This window comes from Trichomonas vaginalis, chromosome VI, assembly GCF_026262505.1.
Source record: "Trichomonas vaginalis G3 chromosome VI, whole genome shotgun sequence".
NCBI lineage: Eukaryota > Parabasalia > Trichomonadida > Trichomonadidae > Trichomonas > Trichomonas vaginalis.
In genome coordinates, this window is record NC_067208.1 from 11,695,824 (window position 1) to 11,718,821 (window position 22,998).

General features: G+C 31.7%; 10 protein-coding genes and 1 pseudogene across 11 annotated transcripts, besides 3 other annotated features; 6 read left to right on the forward strand and 5 right to left on the reverse strand.

Annotated features, from left to right (window-relative positions):
* Positions 1-7: 7 nt before the first annotated feature.
* On the forward strand, positions 8-3,535 carry TVAGG3_0848300 (UDP-glucose:glycoprotein glucosyltransferase family; the record flags this gene model as incomplete). Its single annotated transcript, XM_001325155.1, has 1 exon — positions 8-3,535. The coding sequence occupies one exon, from the start codon at positions 8-10 to the stop codon at positions 3,533-3,535; it is 3,528 nt and encodes a 1,175-aa protein (XP_001325190.1).
* A 101-nt stretch (positions 3,536-3,636) lies between these two features.
* On the reverse strand, positions 3,637-3,831 carry TVAGG3_0848310 (protein serine/threonine kinase protein; the record flags this gene model as incomplete). The annotated part of the gene is made up of 1 exon (XM_001325156.1): positions 3,637-3,831. One exon carries the CDS (start codon positions 3,829-3,831, stop codon positions 3,637-3,639), a length of 195 nt encoding a protein of 64 aa, XP_001325191.1.
* A 296-nt stretch (positions 3,832-4,127) lies between these two features.
* On the forward strand, positions 4,128-5,577 carry TVAGG3_0848320 (sperm-tail PG-rich repeat family; the record flags this gene model as incomplete). The annotated part of the gene is made up of 1 exon (XM_001325157.1): positions 4,135-5,319. The coding sequence occupies one exon, from the start codon at positions 4,135-4,137 to the stop codon at positions 5,317-5,319; it is 1,185 nt and encodes a 394-aa protein (XP_001325192.1).
* A 131-nt stretch (positions 5,578-5,708) lies between these two features.
* On the forward strand, positions 5,709-8,126 carry TVAGG3_0848330 (uncharacterized protein; the record flags this gene model as incomplete). The annotated part of the gene is made up of 1 exon (XM_001325158.2): positions 5,715-8,099. The coding sequence occupies one exon, from the start codon at positions 5,715-5,717 to the stop codon at positions 8,097-8,099; it is 2,385 nt and encodes a 794-aa protein (XP_001325193.1).
* Positions 8,127-8,937: 811 nt separating this feature from the next.
* Positions 8,938-10,002, forward strand: TVAGG3_0848340 (negative regulation of actin filament polymerization; the record flags this gene model as incomplete). The annotated part of the gene is made up of 1 exon (XM_001325159.2): positions 8,960-9,922. The coding sequence occupies one exon, from the start codon at positions 8,960-8,962 to the stop codon at positions 9,920-9,922; it is 963 nt and encodes a 320-aa protein (XP_001325194.1).
* A 181-nt stretch (positions 10,003-10,183) lies between these two features.
* On the reverse strand, positions 10,184-13,787 carry TVAGG3_0848350 (TOR signaling; the record flags this gene model as incomplete). The annotated part of the gene is made up of 1 exon (XM_001325160.1): positions 10,380-13,685. One exon carries the CDS (start codon positions 13,683-13,685, stop codon positions 10,380-10,382), a length of 3,306 nt encoding a protein of 1,101 aa, XP_001325195.1.
* A 462-nt stretch (positions 13,788-14,249) lies between these two features.
* On the forward strand, positions 14,250-15,131 carry TVAGG3_0848360 (protein ubiquitination; the record flags this gene model as incomplete). The annotated part of the gene is made up of 1 exon (XM_001325161.1): positions 14,250-15,131. One exon carries the CDS (start codon positions 14,250-14,252, stop codon positions 15,129-15,131), a length of 882 nt encoding a protein of 293 aa, XP_001325196.1.
* An 836-nt stretch (positions 15,132-15,967) lies between these two features.
* Positions 15,968-16,730: a mobile genetic element.
* On the forward strand, positions 16,064-16,730 carry TVAGG3_0848380 (annotated as a pseudogene). Its single transcript has one exon. A coding segment is annotated over exon 1 (667 nt).
* Positions 16,731-18,964: 2,234 nt separating this feature from the next.
* TVAGG3_0848390 (transient receptor potential cation channel, subfamily A) lies at positions 18,965-19,114 on the reverse strand (the record flags this gene model as incomplete). Its single annotated transcript, XM_001325162.1, has 1 exon — positions 18,965-19,114. One exon carries the CDS (start codon positions 19,112-19,114, stop codon positions 18,965-18,967), a length of 150 nt encoding a protein of 49 aa, XP_001325197.1.
* Positions 19,115-19,213: 99 nt separating this feature from the next.
* TVAGG3_0848400 (protein of unknown function (DUF3447)) lies at positions 19,214-19,912 on the reverse strand (the record flags this gene model as incomplete). The annotated part of the gene is made up of 1 exon (XM_001325163.1): positions 19,214-19,912. The coding sequence occupies one exon, from the start codon at positions 19,910-19,912 to the stop codon at positions 19,214-19,216; it is 699 nt and encodes a 232-aa protein (XP_001325198.1).
* A 272-nt stretch (positions 19,913-20,184) lies between these two features.
* Positions 20,185-20,257: a mobile genetic element.
* A 755-nt stretch (positions 20,258-21,012) lies between these two features.
* Positions 21,013-22,239, reverse strand: TVAGG3_0848420 (protein ubiquitination; the record flags this gene model as incomplete). Its single annotated transcript, XM_001325164.1, has 1 exon — positions 21,013-22,239. One exon carries the CDS (start codon positions 22,237-22,239, stop codon positions 21,013-21,015), a length of 1,227 nt encoding a protein of 408 aa, XP_001325199.1.
* Positions 22,240-22,527: 288 nt separating this feature from the next.
* Positions 22,528-22,998: part of a mobile genetic element that runs on past the window's edge.

The following is a 22,998-nucleotide window of genomic DNA, read 5'->3' on the forward strand; positions in this document are numbered from 1 at the left end:
TTTATAAATGATTTTAACTCTATTTTTTGGGCTGTCATTTCAGCTATCCACTGATTATGGCATTGAAGTAGAAACAGTTTCTAATTGGGACCGTCCTCTCTTATTTGAACAGATTTTCTACTTTATTCTTGATTATTCCAAAGAAGTTTCACATCAATACTTGTTTTCAGTTCTAGAAAACATCGAATCAGAAGACATTTTAATGGAACAAGCAGAAAAATTGCTACCACATCATATGTTTTCTCTTTTGAAATCTGAACTCGAAATAGGTTCTTTACTTCCAAAGATACAATATACGAAAAGCATTAAAGACAAAGAATCTATGCGCATTTACAAAACAGATTTCGTTATAGGATCACCAACCACAGTTACATTTTTAAATTTACATGAGAACTCTAATGCAAAGATTGTTTTAGACATGATTAAAAACCAAAAAGATCTTTTATTAAGACTCGATATCCCAGTATTACCAGGCGAATACAAATTACGTGGTTATGGAATTTCAATTCGTCCAACATCAATGGAAACCGATGATCAAATAGGTCAAGAGAAGCGAACAAATCTCGATCAAAATATTCCTATCGATAATACAACGAAATACATCGAAAATTATATTTTTAATGAAGATCAACACGAAACATCGCAAGAAAACATGTATTTAATGGTTTATGAGTATATAAAGAATCATAAAGACGTTCCGCTTCTTCGAATTCTTCGTGATATTACAAATAATTGGCCAGCATTTAAAGAAGACGTTTTTTCGACGAAAGTATCACCCGAAACTATCGAATCCTTCCAAAACATCAATAAGATCATATCAAAATACAGCGATTATCACTCAATTAATGGCAGAATTTTTGAAAGTCCAAATTTTGACATTTTTACTGTTTTTGACATCATTAAACGTGAAAGAACGTTTATAGATATACTAAACAACACATTCGGCATCAAAATAGAAGAAATTAATAGATTATCTCGAGCAGACATTTCATCCATGGATATTTTATTTGATTATCGGTTTCAATACATTGATTTCTACACAGATGGCAAATGTAGTGAAGGAATTTCGTTTTCTGAAGAAGATCAACGAAAACTCGGTTTTGATATTTCTAAAACAAAGAAAGTTGTTGATTTTATTTCATATCTTGATTTATCAAGTAAAGAAGGCCGAGAATCTCTTAAAACATCTCTCCAACTATCAGTAATTAAAGAACTTCCAATCAGAATCGGTTTTGTTCCTTATTTCAACACTGAAAACAAAAATTTCAGAAAAATTTCATTTGCTTATCATCATTTAGCAATAAAGAACCCCAAACTTGCAGTAGAATTCATTTATCAAATTGTTTTGCGCGAAAATGATAATGAAATTGATATTTTAGCTGAAAAAATTTATAATACATTAACATGGCAAAGAAGTGATTTTTTGTCATGGTCTGAATTGCATCAACTTTATTCACCTGATACTGCAGTATTCCAGCGATTAAATTCTGTTAATAGATATTATCGGGATAAAGGAATTCTTTTAAATACTATTTGTGTCAATGGAAAGATTGAACGAATAGAAAATTCTTATGCGAAATATTTAATGATTATTCTTGAAATCATGAAAATTTACAATGAAATTAATGTTGAAGAAAATAATTTAGATCCAATTGAAGTAATGAATATAACTAACTTTGTTGTTAATTCTCTTCGAAGTCCTTTGTCTCCTACAATTGAAAAACATGGAACGAAAATTTACATGAAATCATTGTCAGAACAAAAAGAATTTATTCATAAATTTCAAAACATTAAATGGGATCATGTTGATTCAGAAATAACGAAAAACTATTATATTTTATTGACAAATGAAACAGATAATAAAGTATTTCGTGATTTCATGCAAAAACAACATAGATATCCAACAGCTTTTGCTATAAATCCTGACACAGATTTGTTCAAATTTAAGAAATATCCTGTATTAATTTGTGGTGGATTAGTGTTTGAAAAATTCGAAGTAACTGAAGAAAACTTGTTTGAAATTGATAATTTCTTTTCTGTTTCTATTTCTCAATCATTGAATACTATTTTAGACAGTAATAATTCTTTGTTGTATTATTATTTAATAACAATGTATACTGATTGGTATTCTTCAGGAATTGAACGTGGATCTGTTAATCCAGAGCTGTTCCAAGTAGATCAAGATATTGTTCATTTAGATAATGATGGAGATTTCGAATGGGAAATTGTTTCAAATCCTTTATCTGAAAGTTTCCAAGAATCAATAGATATAATTAAATATGTAAGTGAAAACAAACTTGCTAAAGTTAAATTACTTGCTGCTCCTGCTAACGACATAATTCCGCGTGTAACTTGTTTTAATTTCTTTTATAGATCTTCTTTGAATTCTGATGTTGTTTTATTTACTCATTTGAATGAAATGACGAGATATAATATGATTTTATCAAATCCTTCTTCATGGATAACATCACAATTCCATGCTGATATAGATCCAAACAATATTTACCTTGAAGATAAAGAACCTGGTCTTTACAAAGTTAAATATGTTCTTGACAAAATTTGCGTTGAAGGAAAACTTCGGAATTTGTATTACAATTCTCGAAAATCATTTTTGAAGTTTGATTCTCAATCTATTGCACAATTAAATCGTTTAATGTATTGGCAAGCACCAACATTACCAGGTCGTCATTATATTTCTGATGTTTTAGAGTATGATGTTGATAGTTTTGCAACAAATTTGATTCCTTTCGACAAAAATATATTTATTAATGCAGAATTTAATGTATCTGAAGAATATATTAATATTTTCACAATTCCTACTGATAAAGCTCATGAAAAATGTGCGAAAGTTATGATGATGTCAGTAATGAAACATACAAAATCAAAAGTGAAGTTTTTCATTTTTAAGAAATATCTTTCTTTCGATTTTATTCAATCGATGCCAGAATTTTCCAGAAAACATGGCTTCAAATATGAATATGTTGATATGAATTGGCCGAATGTAATGTTTTCTCAATATGATCTCAAGAACAGTTCTCTTGAATATAGACTTTTATTCCTTGATATGTTACTTCCATTTAATATTCCTCGTGTTATTTTTATTGATTGTCAAACAGTTGTTAGAGGAGATATAAGTAATTTATATAATTCTCATATGAATGGTTTAATTAATTTCGTTGGAGATTCCAATTCTCAAAAAATATCATCTAATGTATTTGTAGCTGATTTGACGAAATTTAAACTTACAAATATTGGTGATCAAATGAGATATCTTTCTTATATATGGCAATATAACTTAAATACTCCAAATGATGCAAGTTATTTGACACAACTTACAAAAATTTATCCATCTGATTTATTTGGAAAAGAATTGTTTTGGTGCAGAGATTGGTATCCAATAAGTGATATGGAAAATGCATTATTAATTTGGTATGGACCAAGTTCTTCTGATGCATCATCAAGTTTTGAATTTGCTTATAATAATATTCCTGAATGGAAAGATTATATCAATGTTCTTCAGAATAATATAGAATAAAAATCTTCTTGTATATTTAAAAACTTACTTTTTTTAGATAGAGAGTTATTGTTAATTCTTGGGTGAAATGAGCATAAAAGGAAGATGGGTGATTTCTTGGATTAGAATACGTCGTCATTGAAGAATTCTTCTTCAAGTGCATTGATGTCGATTCTCTCGTTGTAGTCATCGAGAAGGCATCTTAGAATCATTTCTCTATCTTTTTCATCTTTGAAATCAAGGACGAAGGGGTTTTTCTGGAACTTTTGGAGCATTCTGCTTCCTTCATCTGTTGCTGGATCGTAGCCTGCCAACATGAAAAAGAAGATGCAGCCAACTGAGTATACATCTGCTTTCTCTGAAAAATTGAAAGGGATTGATTGTTTTATACACTATATATCTAATGTATACACATATTTAACATGCATAAACTCTTTTTCCTTCGTATAGACTTTACTTAGAAAATTGTGCATTGCAAAAACAATTTTCTGAAGTTACTATTTCATCTGATTTTAGAATCAATAAAATGTTATTGACAATTCCTCGTCATCCTAAGCGTAATTGATAAGCCGTTGAGATTGAAGTGAAAAAAAATTACCAAATAAAAGTACGTTATTTATATGGGGCTTTCTTTATGGGCAAAAGGAAAGAAAGCGCCAAATCCAGGACCAGGGAGATATGACGTTCCTGCTCCATTTGGCGAAGGGCCCCATTATACTGTCAAAGGAAGAATTAAACAAAGAGATCCTGATCCAGAACCGCCAATTCGATCAATGACATCAACATTAAGCAAAAAAGGCTCATCGTTTGGCTATTCCGCATACACACCGAAAGAATTTCAGACGCCAGGACCAACATATTCACCTCCAAAATTCGGAACAGACGGAAAAAAGGTTGCATTTCGATTTAAGCAACGAGAAAAGCCTGATGAGAACCCAGGCCCTGGAAACTATACAATATCTCGAGAACTTGATACAACTCCAATTGCAATTGGCCAAGGAAAGCGTTGGGATGCTGTAGATCCTAACTCTTTCTCTTCACCAGCAGAACATCCCGTTCCAAGAAGCTATCCAGAAGAAATTCCGCGAAAAATTGGAAAATTTATTCCAAGACCTGAACCAAAAAGATATGGTCCTGGTCCAGCTAAATACAATATGGAAACTAATATCATTGCCGTTAATACTCCTATTAAAATTGGAAGCAGTCTTCCAATTGATCCTGCAAATGGAAAACCTGGACCTGCAGAGTATTCTATCAACAGAGATTTGGAGAATGTTAATGCAGTTCCTATCAATCTCAAAGGAAGACCGCCTCTTCCTCATGGAGATATTTGTGATTATCCATACCATAAACTTCCAGATACAATTCAGCCTAAGAAACTATCTATGGGCGTTAGACCAGAAACTAGCTATGAAACAATTAGCCCTGGACCCATTTACGATCATGCTTCAACTTTATCGAAGCAATCGGCTTCAATTGGAAGCAAAATACCTATTCCAGATCCTCACAAAGGAATACCTGGCCCAGGAACATATTTCAAAATGCCGCCATCGCAAAAGGCTGATCCATTTCAAGGATTTCCAGGTTCCGCTAACCGTACGACGATTGATGAGCGTGAAGCATCAAATCTTCCAGGTCCTGCGGACTATAAATATACTAGAGACTTCGAAAAGTTCGAAAGAGGCTTCTATTTTACTTCAAGAAAATTCAGAGATTATACACCAGATACAGACGCTCCGTTTCATGATATTCCATCTACACTTGGTGGGCCTATGTTTACTATCGGAAATAAGGAAGATTTCTAATTCTGTTAAAATATTTTGTTTTTTATGATTTAACTACCTCAAAAGCATAATGTTTTTTAAGTGACTAATTGAATGTGCAACTTCCAAGATTAATTTGATCTGTAATAATTCGTATAAGGTGAAAAAAGTTTAAGGTTGTTTTTATTTCACTTTTTTGCAGTCCAAATTCATTTTAATTGAATAAATCGTATTGATTGTTGATACTACGCATGTTCTCTTCAGGACTAATCTGTCAGCATCACATTTTTTATAAAAATTCAGAAGATTATTTTCAAAATAGTTACGAATTAAATCATATGATTATCTATAATTTTCAAAAAATTTCTGATACGGTTTGATAAAAAAAAGTTAAAATGCGTTAATGTCACTTTTTGATATCTAATCTGAAATTTTAAATGTCAGTGAAATCATCTAATGCTAAAAAGTCATCAATGAGGCAGATCTCCCCTAAGGGAACTGGCGCCAATGATGATGATCCAGAGCCATTAAGTGTTGATTTCAATGATGTGATTGCTCAACCTGTAACGGCTGTTAAAAAAGAGCGCCGTGAAACAGTAGCAAACCCATTAGCTGCAAGACCAGCTAAACCGCGACAACCAAGAAGTAGTACAACGAAAATTAAAAAAGATTCTGGAACTCTCGGAAATGCTTTAGGAACAAACAAAAATGCGAAAACTACTACAATTAAAAAGACAGTTACTATCAAAAGAAAGAAGAAAGCACCTATTAAAAAGTCAACGGCAGGCGTTAAAAGTGGAAATTTGCCCAGAAGACGAAGGAGGAGGCCCATTGTACGGAGAATTGTTAAGAAAGTTGTTATACATAAACATAAATCGAAGAAGCCAGCCGTTGAAGAAAAAGAACCAGATCCAATTATCATAAGGAAAAAGAAGCCAATGAAAAGGCGTCCAAAGAAGATAATCAAGAAGGTTATCGTTAAAAAGAAAAAGCAAGCTCAAAACAATCCACAACCACAACCAGAACCTGAAACTATTGTCCGCAGAGTTAGAAAGCACAGGCATCATCGCGATACCTCTGCCGCACCACAAAACATAATTACTATCGTCAAACGACGAAAGAATCCAATAACTGGCGAAATCGAAGAATACGAAGAGAAATTAACCCTTGAAGAGCTTGAAAAGCAAATGAAAGAAGCTGAAGAAAAGAAAGCTAAAGCTGCCTTAGAAAACAAGAGCAGTAACGCTGAAAAAGACTCAAATGATAATCCAGATGAGCCACAAGTCAAAAGAATTCGAAAACATCATCACAAACCAGTTCAATACGTTACAATCGTTAAGAAACGCATCAATCCAGAGACAGGTTTGGAAGAAAATGTTGAAGAACAAGTTGCCTTACCAGCTGACGACGCTCCTGCCACGACAGACAACCTAAGTGTCCGTAGTAGGTCCAGCCATCGCAAATTAGCCTCTCGTCCTCAAAGCGCCCGAATGTCAACAGCAAAATTATCAGATCTCGCATCTCCTTCATTACTAGCGAACTCCGCAAATTCAAGTTCATCGAGCGATTACTCAGATTCCGACTACAGCGATGACGTCGCACCAAGTTATAATGCTCCGAAATCGGCCGGGCCACGACGTAAGCCAAAGCGTGTTGTCCGCAAATCCAAAGTCATCAGGAAGCAGCACAAATCCAGCGCCACCAACAAAGACGAACCTGAGCCAACGCCAGAAGTCATCAGAGTCAGGAAACGGAAAGAGCCGAAGAAAGTTCTTCAACAAGTTGTCACTGTCATCAAGAAGCACATCGACAAAGACACGGGCAAAGAAGAGATCGTTGAAGAGGAAGTTCCCATTGAGCTTTCCGAGTCTTCATCATCAGACAACGACGATCAGATGTTCTTTGACGAGTTGAAGCAAATGAACAAAAACAAACCACACAGAGCTACAACAGCCGGTGTTGTTCCACGTAAATCTAGTGCTTCATCACGTAGACAGTCAACAGCAGGCATTCCTGCCAAGTTGAGGAGAGGATCCACATCAAATATTGCAGATCTAATGAACAACCACAAGAACGACTACATTTTCTCTGATTCAGAAGATGATTTGGCCGCTGATTCACTTCTTATTGCTCCAACAACTAAAGGCAGAAGGAGACACAGAACTCCTGTCGAGAAAGTCATTGAAGAAGTTGTCATGGAGAGTGATAACGAAGGAAACAGAAGACCAGTCAAAAGGAAGAGGACAGTTATCGAAGAATATTATTCAGATGTCGATGATTTCGATGTCAATAAGATTGATATTTTCGATCATAGTGATGAAGATGATGAATTCGATGTAAAGAAGAGGAAGAGAAATATTCCGAAATTATTGGCAAGAATCGATAGATCTAAGAAATCTCCTGATGATCTCATTATTGATGATCAATTCGGTATTTCTCCTGCAATTCAAGCTCTTCTTTCTGGAGCTGATAACACAAAGATTCCTCAGACAGATGACAGAATTGTCTTAAATGATAAAGATATAAACGAAGTAGAAATTCCAAAGCAGTACAGTGACCCTCAAACAGGAATAAATGGAGATAAGATGATCGTTCAATGCAGACCAGATATGATACAGTCAATGACTTTGGAAGCTATTGGTGCGGCAAATAGTTTGGGAATTCCATTTGAGAAATACGTAGAAGACATGAAATGCGACCCTGCATTGAAGTTCAAACTTTTGCAGTATAATAAGATAAGACAGAATGAACTTAGAAAGATGGAAAGAATTAAACCAATCAAGAAACTTGTTAGAACTTTCGGTGTTCAAGCGGAAGCTTAATATATCAGTTATTTTTTTGTATTTAAATTTAAATATGATTTTTCTTTTTAAATATTTAAACTATCATTTGAATAATGAAATCTCAGGACCTAAAAAGTACTGATTTCTGATGATTCTTCTTTTGATTTGGACAGAAATTTTGGTATTACTATAGTAATTCAATCTTAGAGGAGAATCTTATTTTCTGTAATGAAATGAAACTAGGAGTTGGAATACTTCTTTTCAATTGCACTTTGGATCTTATTAGATCACAGCACCACGTGGTATTATTTGGCGATATCCTTTTGGGCTGACAAATTAAGAGTAGATAATTTAAAACTACCTATAACATTTCTATCAATGAGAATTTTACTAAGAATTATTGCTGATTCATTGTGAGCAATTAATCTTTGATCTCTTGAATTCACATCAGAAACACATGAAATGCATCTGATTGATTTAGATGCAATTATTGAACATATACGAGATTTTTAGATTTTTGCATATTTTGGGTAAAAATTGATACATTTCTACAGAAGGAATTATTATCATAGAAGTTGCGTGCACAAATTCAGGCACGCACCAATATAATCTGATAAACTTAGATGGCAGGATAAATTATCAGTTTACAAAGGTGTTATTCTTTATGATTATTTAATTACACAACTTCTAAATCATACTCTCATAGTCAGTTTAGTTTAGATCTCTAGATCCTAATGAAATTTGTGTAAATCTCTATGATTTAAAGTGTTTGATCAAATTTAATCAGTAGATTTTTGTTTCAACATGATTTTGGAGATATTTCATCCAAAGATTTTTATAACCATTCGTCAATTGCCCAGTTTACAAAAAGAAAAAAGTGAGATTATCTCTTCACATTAATGAGTTGCACTGCTAACGTAGATATCCCACCAGAGACAGAGCAGGCTCTCGCCGACTTCAAGGTCAACGAGTCTGTCCGTGGTCTCAAGCTCTTAATCCAGGATGAAAAGCTTGTCATTGGCCAGAGGGTCGATGTCACAGGCACAGTCGAGCAAGATTTCGATGGAATCGTTGACTATCTTGAAAAGTCTGAGCCAGCCTTCTTTATTGTCCGTCTTGAGAAGACATCAGCACATGGCGAATTTGTTATTCTCGTTTACATTCCAATTTCATGCCCAATTCGTCCAAGAACAATCTTTGCTTCATCTCGTGTTCCAGTTCAGCGCTATATCTCTCGCGTTTTCACAGGAATTACAGATTACTTCTTTGATGACCTCAAAGACTGCAATTACAAGGACTTTGCCAAGCAGATGAAGAAGGATGATGCTGCCCTCTCCTTCGACGAGCGCCGGCAGAAGGAACAAGCTGCCCAAAACGCAGTTGCTCAGATCCAACTTCCAGAGCACGATTCTTTCACATGGGAGTGCGATGCTGACCTTCTTGAAGCCCTCAAGAAGCTCGCCGCAAAGGAAGGACCACACTTCGTCGCTGGCATGGGCGATCTCCAAGGAAATGGCGTAAAGTTCGCCGGAACAGGTGAATCCATTGAGGATCTCAAGGCCGATGCTCCACGTTACGTCGCTATCCGCTACGATGACAACGGTGAAGAAAAACTTTATTTCCTTCTTTACTGCCCAGATACAGCCAAGCCACGTGAGAAGATGATGTCTTCTACATGCAAGGCTTCATTCATCAAGGGATGCAAGGATTGCGGAATCGAATTCGTTCAGAACTTAGAAATCAGAGATAAGGATGAATTTAACGATACCAACCTTGATAAACTCATCCATCCACCAGAGGATGACCACCAGTATGGTGAAGTCAACATTATCCGCAAACCACGCCGCCCAGGACGCAGATAAATCTACTTTCATTTTTTATTAAATTACCGTTGCTTAATTTTATGGAATAATACATTAAGTTGACTTTTCTGAGTGTTGTGATATTAATTAGTGTTTCCAAATTAGTTTAAATTATAATTTTGAGAAAAATTTGTAAAAACCATAGAAGTTTTTTGCATTTCATGGATAAACTAAATGTATGTTATCCACTTCTTGAGTCTTCTTTTTTAGATTTTGAAAAAAAAAGTATCTACAGCATTAATATCCTGTCTACATGACTTTCTGATGGTTTTTGAAAGCTATTACTCCAGGACAGTATGTTTACAATATGGTTATGTTAAAATATTCACTAGAAACAGATGTAGACAGGTTTATCAATTTGTAGGCAGATTTTTTCAAGGAACATAAATTAGTTTATACTCATATTAGTTTTTTTATTTATATGAAAATATATACAAACAAAAATAAATCATAAAAATTATAGGAGTACTTCAAATACTTGAACATTTCCATTAGTTTCAGCAAATGCAACTAAATCATTCTCTTTTGAAGTGCAAATCATGGAACCTTTAAAGCAGTCGATTTCTGTGGCCTTCTGTCCTGATGGAGACAAAATTGCTGGCTTATCTTGTGTTGATGAATAAAATAAAATTGGAAAATTCGGGGAACTATCGAATCCTGTGCAGAAATCTCTTCTTTCTGAAACTAACGAGACATAAGAACCTCTGACATCCCAGCTCATTATTCGTCCTGAAGCTGTTGATGCGTAAATTACTTGTCTCTGGCATCTAATTCCACAAATATTAATAACTTTGTCATCTCTTACACCAAGAGGAGTTCTCTTGTTCATTTGGTCATCTCTGAAGTCAACAGGAACTAAATATCCATTGTTTAAACCACAAATACACAAATTTTCATCATTTTCATGTATATACAAACATGAAATTGTTGATTTATCTGGGATATTCCATTCTCCAATGAACTTTTGACATGAAATATCAAACAACCTAACAGCATTGGATGATTGGCCTCCAGAAACAGCAATTTTATTTGATGAAAGGGATGTTGTGATTATTTGTGGTGAATTCTCCATTGTTGATCTGAAAGAAGTCAAAATAGAGTTTTCTTTAGGGTCATAAAGATGAATTACTCCATCATTTGTTGCACATGATACAATATCTGTTTGGTTTATATTATGTGTAGTAATTGATGAAATTACAGAAGGAAATGTGAATGATTTTCTTAGTGCCAAATTGTTTTCCAAAATAGAGATAGTTTTTGGAGAAGTTTGAACAACCATTTCTCTATTAACAAAGGCCAATCTTTCGATATGTCGATCGCCAACTAATTTTTTATTTCTCAATTTGATTTTTGAAGGCATAAAACTCTTTTCTTCCGCGTTATTCTCTTTGCAAAATGGCTTCTGATAGTTCTCTTGGTTCCATTGCTCTGATTTAAGGAGTTGCGCACAAAGATTCGAATAAAGAACACTGAAATCATCAGGAATATCAAAATTTTCAGATACAACTTCAGCTCTTGATTGTATTGTTGCAAGGTTCTGAGATGAAGAGTTAAAAGGAGGAGCAACTTCTTGGCGATCGTGTTTTTTGAACAGATCTAGTGCTTTTATTGCTGTTTCTCGAACAATTGGAGAAGGATCTTGCGTCAAAAAATTAATAATAAACAAACCATTTTTGATGCAATTTATTTCGGAATTTTGGTTGCTCGCAATTCTCGCGGAAACACTTTGAAGGAGTGAGAAGGAAGACAACAATTGGGAATAGTGTAATCCTGAGTGGAACAAAACATCAAAAAACTGCGAAAAACTAGAAATCGAAGGAGGTTTATAAATTTTCGCTTCAATATCAACTCTAGAACTCGCTAAATATCTAATTATAAACATTAAAAATTGGTATCTAACTAAATAACTCATATCCAAACACAGCGGCAAAATTGAAGTAAACAAATGTCTATTTAAAGTTGGATTTCCTGTTTGCATGAAATTAGAAAGCAACGCAATCATTGAAGCCCTCAATTCATATGAATTATGCATCATCAAAGCAGAGATTTGTATATGAACATTTTCATCATGAAAATTAACTCTATCGATTGAAAAATGCTTGAAAACTTGCTTCATTAGAATGAATTGCCATATAAGTGGTTGTATTTCCAATTCTTTTATGTTTGAACAGAAATTTTTAAAAACAATTTCTGTAATAAAGAAATTATGAGCTGATTGATAAGAATCAACAATTCTCGTGAGAATAGCTGTGAGAATTGTTCTTGTTACTGGAGAAACTTTTCTATCCATGATTTTATCAAACAAAAACTGAAGATCTGGTTGTTCTACAACTGACAATATTGATTTGTTATTCGCCATAAGAGATGTCATTGTTAAATAAGCAATAGAATGATATAATGTTGTAGAATGCATCTGTTTGAAAAGGAGACTGAAAAGTTTCTTAAAATTAAGAATTCCAATCACTTCATTTCGATTTTCTGGTGAAAGACTCGCGTAATATGACAAAGGAGCATATAACTCAATCGCTGAGGAAAATATCGAAGGAATAATAGAGGCAACGTTAATAACAGTCTTGTCCATGTTCTTGGAGTTTATATTCTTGAAAAATGAGCTGATGACGCTTTGAAATAAATCGGATTCGTTTTGAGAAATGATTTTATGCTTGGAAAGGACATATTTCTCAAGAGTGAATCTAAGATGAGACCATGCATGATGATGCTGCAATTGGGGAAGCTCTGGATAAGAAACAGGATGAATATTAAAATTTGATAATAAATATTGAGCTAAAATGAATCTTTGGAACAATTTGGCAACATTATCGTCTGTTCTAAATAAATATAAGAATAATTCCTTCGGTAAACATTCGTAAGCAATAGTTTCTGTGATTGCAATAATTTCTTGATTCAAATAATCAGTAATTTCTGGATCTATGTCGGTAAGAGGTTGAAACTCATGATCAGTAAGTTTCTCTGGATAGTAATTGATCAAAAAACATAAAATTAAGACACGAACTGGAGATAACAAAGTACTTGTAAGAAAATCACGCGGAAGATAGGGATTCTTAGGCATACTCTCATTGGATGAGCATGAGCAGAGTACAAAGAAGTCTTTGCCGTTCGAAATAATTTTATCAGAATTACTTACTTCGAATTTCTTGAAAATATCTAATGCACAGCCACTGTTGCTTCCATCAAATATTGTAATGAAGTCGTGCTCTAATGAATTGAAGATTTCTATGATTGGAGTGGAAATAATTTCGCCTTTTGACTGAGAAATGAAATTTATTCGATCGTCGCTAATGTAAGATGTATTGTATCCGATAAAGTGGAAAACAAGCTGAGAAAATTGATCGTCTTGTCTCATTTTCTGTAGATAACATGGAATTCGAGTAAAATATTTCTCATTAGAAATTATTGAGTGTCGAGGGAAAATATCACTGAAACCAGCATTGATTTCTTTCAAAATCACGGATGATAATAGTGTCTGAGTTGTATTTGAAATTTGTATCCAATAAACGTAAAAAGGATAAAGTTTGCAGTATTCTGTTTGATTTTCTTGTGTCTGCTCAAGAAAAGGCAATACAATAAATATGCTGGATTTGCTGTAATTTGATGCTTTGATGATACTTTGACCGTATTGTTTGATTTGGAGTTTTGATTCATGTATGTATGGTAAGTTTAATGGGATATTCATTGTAATTAATGCTTGTATATTGACATCTTTAAATCCATCCACACTTAAACTTCGAATTGAAGGACTCATATTGGAGGAAGAAAACTCATCTATGGAAAAGGATCCCAGACCATATACGTCTTCTTCCTCAATATCAAAGTCCATTCAATATTTCGGAATCGAAGATTTTTATCAAAAAAAAATCAATTGATTGTATCATTTTCAGGTAAAAAGATACTCAAAATTGAATAGTTTGCAAACCATGCTATCGTGGTGCCAATTTTTCACTAGCCCACAGTGCTTGACTAATTTTAATTTTTTTTTATATCTAATACAATCAATCTATCAAACACTGACATATATTTTAGCAATTAGTCATTCAAAGATTGTTGTATCCACAAACTCTTAATTTAAGCATTTCGAATGATGATAATCATAACAAAATTCAGCTTAATCATTCCAGATTTATCTTGGAGAATGGGGAAAATCGTCAAATATGTGTCAAAATCTGGTGCATTTATTTTAGTTCTCATTAAAAATTAAAGAAAAGTTATAAAAAAAATTGGGAGTTTGTTTGTAAAAAAATTACTCGCAAGACTTTATAGCATAAATCATGTTTCGGATTTTATTTTGTCACTTTTTTTCAGGAAAAAAATGAGCTCTGATCAACTATCAGCTGAAATTGAGCCAAGTTTTAGTAACCTTAAGCCTCTTAAAATGTTTGAATATCCTAATCAAGCATCAAATATGATATGGGATGTAAATCCGGATAATTTTTTACAAATAACTTCGCAAATTGTCAAACTAATCAAAACAAACAAAATAACTGTTGAATTAGCATTTTACCTGGTTGATGTTTTTTCATCAATTCGCTTTAAAGATATTAAATTATTAGCAGATCTTTATCAAAGCATTTCAATTGAATTTTCGCACATCACCATCAAACCAAGAAATGAGAGATTAACAACTTTACTATATTATAAAGGCATGCGTTTTGAAAAATTCGAACCTGAAATGAAAGAAGAAGATATTCTCAACATATTTCCAACAAATTCTATATCGCACTACGTTGCATGGGACAAAATTGATGAACTCAAAAATAAATTCCCAACTATTAATCCTCAATATGTAAATCAAAAAATGTTTCCTCTTGATTGCGCAATTAAATTTGGATCAGAGTTGTGTTTCAACTACTTGAGAAATATAGGAGCAAAATATACCAAAGATTCCGAAAAATTTGCCGTCCAAGGAGGAAATGAATACATTTTCAATCAAATGATAGAAGATGGTAAGACGTTTGATGGCTTGATCAACATGGCATTGAAATATCATAATTATCAAATTGCTGATTATTTAAAAACTGAATTCGGACAAAAACCTAATTCAGTAGCACAAAGCATGCTTTATGGAAATTATGGAGTTGCTTCATATCTACTTTCGAAAGGTTCATATTCCAATGAGTATTATGGAATTCTCTTTATTTTCACATTTATCATTACTTCATACAATTCTTTTTCATTATATAAGATTTCCTAGCTTTTTAGGTTTATCATTGTTATATAAAATTCATTATCATTTCATATTTTTAATAGCTTTATGACATCTATCATTATATTATCATATTCTCTTCCTTCTTATATTTATTATTGCTTAATTTCATTCTCTTTCATTTCATATTTATCATTATTCCATAGCATACTCTTTCTTTTAATGTTTATCATTGGGTTATACGATTCTTTATCATTTCATATTTACCATTAGTTTATAAAATTCTCATCATTTTCATATTTATCATTAATTTATATAATCCGATTTCTTTTCACATATATCATTGTTTAATAGAATTCTGCATCTTTTCATATTCAACATTTGTTTGTATAATTCTCTTTATTTTTATTACATTCATTTTCTTTTCATATTTATTATTGCTTTATCATGTTATCTTTCTTTTCATATTCACCATTTATTTATGATGTCCTATTTACTTTTATATTTATCGTTGTTTTATGACGTTCTGCTTTTTTTCATATTTATCATTTCTCAATGAAATTCTCTTAATATTCACATTTATTATTTTTTAATGCAATTTTCTTTCTTTTCATATTTATCATTGATTTGTTACATTCCCATTCCTTTCATTTTAATCATGATTTTATGGAATTATCTTTCTATTCATATTCTTCATTCCATTATTTTATTCTCTTTCTTTTCATATTTATCATTTTTCTATGAAATTCTATTTGTTCTCATATTTATCCTTGCTTTATTACATTTTCTTTCTGATAATATATAACATTGCTTTATGATATTATCATTCTATTCATATTATTCATTGCCTTATTACATTCACTTTCTTTTTAAATTTGTGAATATAGGGTGTCCAAAGGTGCGTTTAGCACAGCGCTCTATATGAGACTATTAAAGGAGATATATGCTGATTATAAATATATAATAAAAAATATGAATATATGTATATGATGAGTATGTTGTATTTTGGCGCCATGCCGGGATATAAAATGAATTTTGAGACAAGAGGCGGTTTCGCGGGAAATTTTGGCGGGATTTTTTTCATTTTTTTAATGAATCATAAAGAAAACATCCTCGCTCTTGCAAAAAAATGCAAAGACTGTAAAAAATCTACGAGACATTGGTAAAATGCTTCGGTATGGATGCTCCTAGCTATTCCACTGTAACGTATCATGTTAGGATGTATCACTTCGTGAACAAAAAGGCGCCCATCATAAAAATTGACAAAAAATTGCCGGATCAAAGAAAAATCAAAGCAATTCTTCAAGCGCTAGATGAAGACCCAAGAGCATCACTCAGAAGGATAGAGGAGATGACAAAGATACCACGTACAACAGTCAGTTATTATCTGCACAATTATTTGAACTACAAACTAGCGTATACACGTTGGGTTCCGCACAACCTTAATTCAGTTCAAAAAAAATCTAGAGTCCAAGCTTCGAAAGAGCTCCTCTCTATATTGCGTGCGTATCAATCCAAGAAGTTTCGCTTTTTAGTAACAGGGGACGAGTCTTGGTTTCAATATGCAACAGAAGCCAAAATCATGTGGATCCCGAAGGATGAAAATCCGCAAACATTCCCGAAGAAAAAAATTGACACACCAATGATTCATTTGAAATTATTAAATACTTTGTTGAGCATGGTGCACTTATCAACGCAAGTTATTTTCCATTTCATTTCATATCTGGCATTATATTATTACATTCACTTTCATTTAATATTTATCATTATTATATTACATTATATTTCTTTTCAGTATTATCATTATTTTATGGAGTTCTCTTTTTTGAAATATTTATTATTACATTATCGCATTATCTTTATATTCAAATTCATTATTGCTTAATGACATTTTCTAGCTTTTCATATTTATCATTTTTCTATGAAGTTCGTTTCCTTTTCATATTTAATATTATTATATAGCATTCTCATTCATTTCATATTCATCATTGCTTTATTATATTTTCCTTCATTTCAAATTGATTATTATTTTATGGAGTCCTATTTGATTTAATATTAATTAATATCTTATTACATTCTCTTGATTTTAATGAATGCCCTTTAACTTTTGCATGCAAGGCAAATTCATTCGAAGTAATTAGATACTTAGTTGAACATGGCGCAAACGTAAACCAATTACTTTTACCTTTTCTTTTAATATCCGTCATTAAGTTATTTCGATCTCTTTCTTTTCATATTAATCAATGCTTTATCACATTCTCTCTCTTTTAATATTTATTATTTCTTTATGCAATTTTCTTTCTTTTCATATCTATCATTATTTTATTACATTTTCTTCGTTTTCATATCTAACATTGCTTAATGACATTTTCTTTCTTTTTAGTTTTATCATTAAATTATTACATTCTTTTCGTTTTCATTTTTATCATTACCTTATTACATTCTTTTCCTTTTAATATTATTCATTACATAATTGGGTTTTATTTCTTTTCATATTAATCATTATTTTACCATATTATCTTTAATGTTAATTTTCATCCTTGTTTTATTACATTCTCTTGATTACAATGAATGCCCTCTATTTATTGCCTGCAAGTTAAAATCATTGGAAATGGTGAAGTACTTTGTCGAACATGGGGCAGATGTCCGTATAATGCTAATTCCATTTCTAGTTATATCAGTCATTATTTGATAAGATTTTCTTTCTTGTAATATTTACTATTGTTTTATCAAATTCTCTATCTTTTCATATTTATTATTTATCTACGGAATTTCATTTCTTTTCATATTGAACTTTGTTTTATTACATGCCTTTTCTTTTCATATTTATCAATATAATATGGAATTCTTCTGGCTTTCATATTTATCATTGATTTAGCTTATTCGCTTTCTTGTCATATTTATCATTGCTTTATTTTATTCTCCTTCTTTTCATATTTCTCATTGTTTTGTATCATTCTTTTTCTTTTCATATTTATCTTTACTTTATAAAATTCACTTTATTTACATATTTGTCATCGTTTTATCCAATTCTCTTTCTTTTTATATTTATCGTTGCTTTATAACATACTTATTCTTCTCATGTTAATCATTTTTTTATTCAATTCACTATCTTCTCATATTTATCAATGATTTATACAATGGTCTTTCATTAAATATTTATCATTGTTTTATTATGTTGTATTTCTTTTCATATTTATCATTGTTTGAGGAAATTCTCTTTAAATTAATGAATAATCTCTATTTGATACAGTTAAAGATGATACAACTGAAGAAATAGTTAAATATCTAATTGAAAAAGGTGCAAATAAGAAGTACAAATGTAATATCGTTTGAATGATGAATTACTTGATTGAAAATAAACTTTATTTCTTATCAATTGAGTATATTCAAATTTTTATTGCCTTTAGAAAAATTCTCCTACAGATCTTTATATATCTCTTCCTTTTACTCAAGAGTGTTATCATCAATACAATTAGTTTGAATATGTAATGCATTAATCTTGTATGGAATCAATATTCAGGAGGTTAGATAGAATAGAGAAGAATTTTTGAATGTCGTATTAATCCTATTTACCTGCACTATATTGTGATGAAGCATATATTATATGTGTATGATGAAGATTGATTTAAAAAATATGTTATTTTTCGTCAAATTTTTGTAATTTTTATTTCAATTACAATATATTTTAAACTTTTTTATTATGAACATCTGCGCCATTCGTTCTCAGAAATTCTGCAAAATTTGAATGATTGAATCTTAATGCCTTATCAAGTGCGGTCGCCCCATTTTCAGATTTAATATTAAGATTAGCTCCGTGTGATATGAGTAATTCTGCTATTTCTATGCAATTAGTAAATGCTGCATCATGAAGTGGCGTATTAAAGGACATCTGCTCCATTAGAAAGAAGTACTTCAGCCGTTTCTATGCTATATCTCATAACCGCTCGATGAAGAGGAGTTTCTGATTCAGTATCTTTTGAATCAATTATTGCACTGCGTGAAATGAGAAATTGTGCCACTTCTGCCATATTTAGTTCAGCTGCAGTATGAAGAGCCGTTGAACCATCATTAGAATTGACATCAGCACCATGATTAAGCAAATATTCACAAAGACTTGGAAGCCCAAATCAAGGAGACATCACGAAAAAACGAATCAAATCATTCATTCTATTTAAATATTCAAAAAATGCATGAAGATTGTAATATTCGCAGCAAGACCACAAACTGAATAAATCAATTTGGTTCATCAAAAAAGTGATGAAATCTATGTTATGAGATGCAATGGTATAATCAGTGCAATCTTTGTCTATTCTTTGGAATTGCAAACATTCATTCATTATGTCTGGTTTTCCACCAAAAAATGAAAATTTAAGACATGTAGGAGTGATTTCAGTATTCAATTTTGAGCGCAGGAGCTTGAAACATTCTGATGGACCATGATACCAACATAACTCAAGTAAAGAAAGGCCTCTTCCGATATATGGATATAATTTGTTTGTTGTATTTTGATCTTTATCAAATCCTTCTTGTTCTGTGAACAGTATTAGTGCATTGACATCATTATCCATAATGGCCTTGTAAATAGTGCCTTCTTCATGAATTTCTAAAGAATATTTTTGGATTTCGTATTCATAAAAGTATTTTTCGTTTTCCTGATTTAACAAAACACCATATTCCTTGTAAATGAAGTAATCGCAAACGCATTCAAATTCACTGATATATTTTGGGTGATATTTTTCGTAAACTTTTTTTTGAAAATTTGCTGCTTGAAATATAATATTTGTAAGTACAGATGCTGAGCATATTCGCGGTTCAAGAATAATCATTTTCAGATTTTCATAAATCTCGCTGATTTCATCATCATCATCGATGTACTTAGCCTAAATAACCGAGTAAATATATCATCATAGTTCTTGAATAATACCATCATCTCGTGAAAATTGCATTTTTTCCATTCGAAATAAAAAGACATTTTTATTTTGTCGTATGCAAACAGAAATAGCGAACATCTCTCGTCAAAAGTTGTTCCAGACTGGATAATCAATATAAACTACTCTCCAGAGAAGGAATTGGAGCCTGTGAAAAGTTGAACAAGATTAAAAATGGGAGAGCTTTGTCTGAATAAATTATCATTAGGGCGAAGTTTCTCTTATTTTAAATGAGAATGAAAGACTCTGGGGTACAAGTAAGAATAAGTGCCCCAAAGTCTTTCATTCTCTTCATTATGGTTATAAATCAACACAAAGCTTAGCGACTTTCTGGAAGGAGCTGAAGGCTATGAAGCATTGATATGAAATTGTTGCTTTATAGCCTTCAATTCTTCAGTTGAAATCAGCAAACTTGCTATTGACTAATAAAAAGAATGAAAGGGAAAGAAGAATAAATTATAACAATATACACCTAATCATTTCATTCTCACTAGAAATAGGAGAATTTACCTTCAATTTTCAAAAAGAGTTGAATCCGGAAGGAACGCTCCTTCCGGCACCCCAAAGACTAGGATGAGTCATGACCGTGAGAAAGGACTCCATCCTGGTCTTTCTTGCGAACTTTGGTTCGCATGGTGATTGCCTGCTGCGAATCTCAGCTGAAGCAACATGTGAAATAATGAAGAGCGGTTTCTCCATTTTTATCTTTTTCATTGATATTTGCACCATGTGAAATAAGAAGTTCGGCTGTTTCTTTACTATTTTTAAGTGCTGCTTTATGAAGAGCAGTTTGCCCTAAATTATTTTTTTCATTGATATTTATACCATGTGAAATAAAAAGCTCGGTTGTTTCTTTATTATTGTTAGATGCTGCAGCATGAAGAGCGGTTTCCCCATATTTGTCCTTTTCATTGATATTTGCACCATATGAAATAAGAAGTTCGGCTGTTTCTTTACTATTATTTTCTGCTGCAACATGAAGAGCAGTTTTTCCATAGTTATTTTTTTTCATTGATATTTGCACCATATGAAATAAAAATCTCGGCTGTGTCTTTACTATTATATTCTGCTGCATAATGAAGAGCGGTTTCTCCATATTTGTCTCTTTCATTGATATTTGCACCATATGAAATAAGAAGCTCGGCGGTTTCTTTACTATTATTTTCTGCTGCAACATGAAGAGCTGTTTTCCAATTACCATCTTTTTCATTGATATTTGCACCCTGTGAAATAAGAAGTTCAATTGTTTCTTTACTATTATAAATTGCAGCAAAATGAAGAGCGGTTTCTCCATTTTTATCTTTTTCATTGACATTTGCACCATGTGAAATAAAATATTCGCAAAGAGATAATAAGCCAAATATCATTGAATAAATAAAGCATTTGTTAATATCATTTGTTTGATCGAAATAAACAAAAAATGATTCAAGATTATTAAATTCTCCGCAATATTCTAAATCGATCTTTATATTGTATTCATTCATCAAGAATGTAACAAAATCAATGTTGTGTGAAATAATTGCATTTTCCATGCATTCTTTATTTGGTTTTTGATATTTCAAACATTCACTCATAATCTCTGGATTTCCTCCTAAAAATGATAAATCTAGACATGTTTGAGTTATTTCTGAGTCAAATTTTGTTCTTAAGAACTTAAAACAATCAACTGCCCCGTGGTAACAACATAATTCAAGTAACGAATATCCTGTAAAATAATGTGGGTATAAATCGCTTTGTAGTTTTTGATAATTATCAAATCCTTCTCTTTCGATGAAAGAGATGAACCTTTCTTTGTCGTTATACATAATTGCTCTGTGAATTGTATTTTCTGTAGGAATTTCGAAATAATTTAATTTTAATTTTTCCAAAAAAGAAAAATTCGTTAATTTAATGCCATATTCTTCATAAAAAATAATGTACAAATAATCATCAATATCTCTGAGTTCTTTCACCTGATAATCATCATATATGAATTTGGCAAGTAATAAATATGATTTTGTATAGCGATTATTATACGGGATAATATTCAAAATGTCTCTCATAATTATTTGGGGAGGATGTTTATTTGAATCAATCAATTCTGTTTTGATCATTTTGTAAATTGAGATTAAATCTTCTTCTTTTTCCGTTTTCAGCTGATACAATGCATTACATGCATCGATGTAATATTTATAGATACTTCGCAATTCACTGTATTTATTTGGGTGAATCTCTTCATCAGACATAAAAATATTTATTATTAAAACAATCTTAAAAATTCATTTGGAGAAAAGGGTGCTATGTTATACATATGGAAAATAATAACCACAAAGATTTTGGATACCAAAATTTCGCCCTTAGGTATCAAATGACACAGTATAAATAGCAAAGTCGAAAACAATAAGATATTCATCAAAAAACTTATAATCCCTTGCAAAAAATCTCAAAATTGAATTGGAGTCGTTGCAAGAGCTTTACCTAAAAATTCAATTACATACCCTAAAATCTTAGGATTATAAAAGAAAATCGATTAAGGGTGCCCTATAGACGATAGACTACCCTCAGAAAAGCACTTTTAAGGTTATTTTTGTTAAGCTTTTATCTCGTTCAAGAGAGAGATTTTTTGAACTTTACCATATCATAATGCTTAGTTATATTATGACCAATCTCTACGATTTTGAAGATTTAAATTACGTTGAGAATTCATCGATTTTGTGATTTTTTGATTTTTTTTCGAGTTTTTTTGATTTTTTCAAAAAAATAAAAAGAAAGAAAATAAGGAAGGCATATAGTGTTTTCATTAAAAACCATTATTACAGTAAACAATGTCGCCAATTATTGGTTTTTTGAAATAATAAATTTGAAAAATGAAATATTGAGCATATATTCTACCCAATATCAATTGACTGATTAAATACAATATATATCTTTGCTTTATTCACTTTGATTACTTTTGTATTAAAAAACCGTAAAATTTGGCGGGATTTTAGCTCTTCCTATGGAGT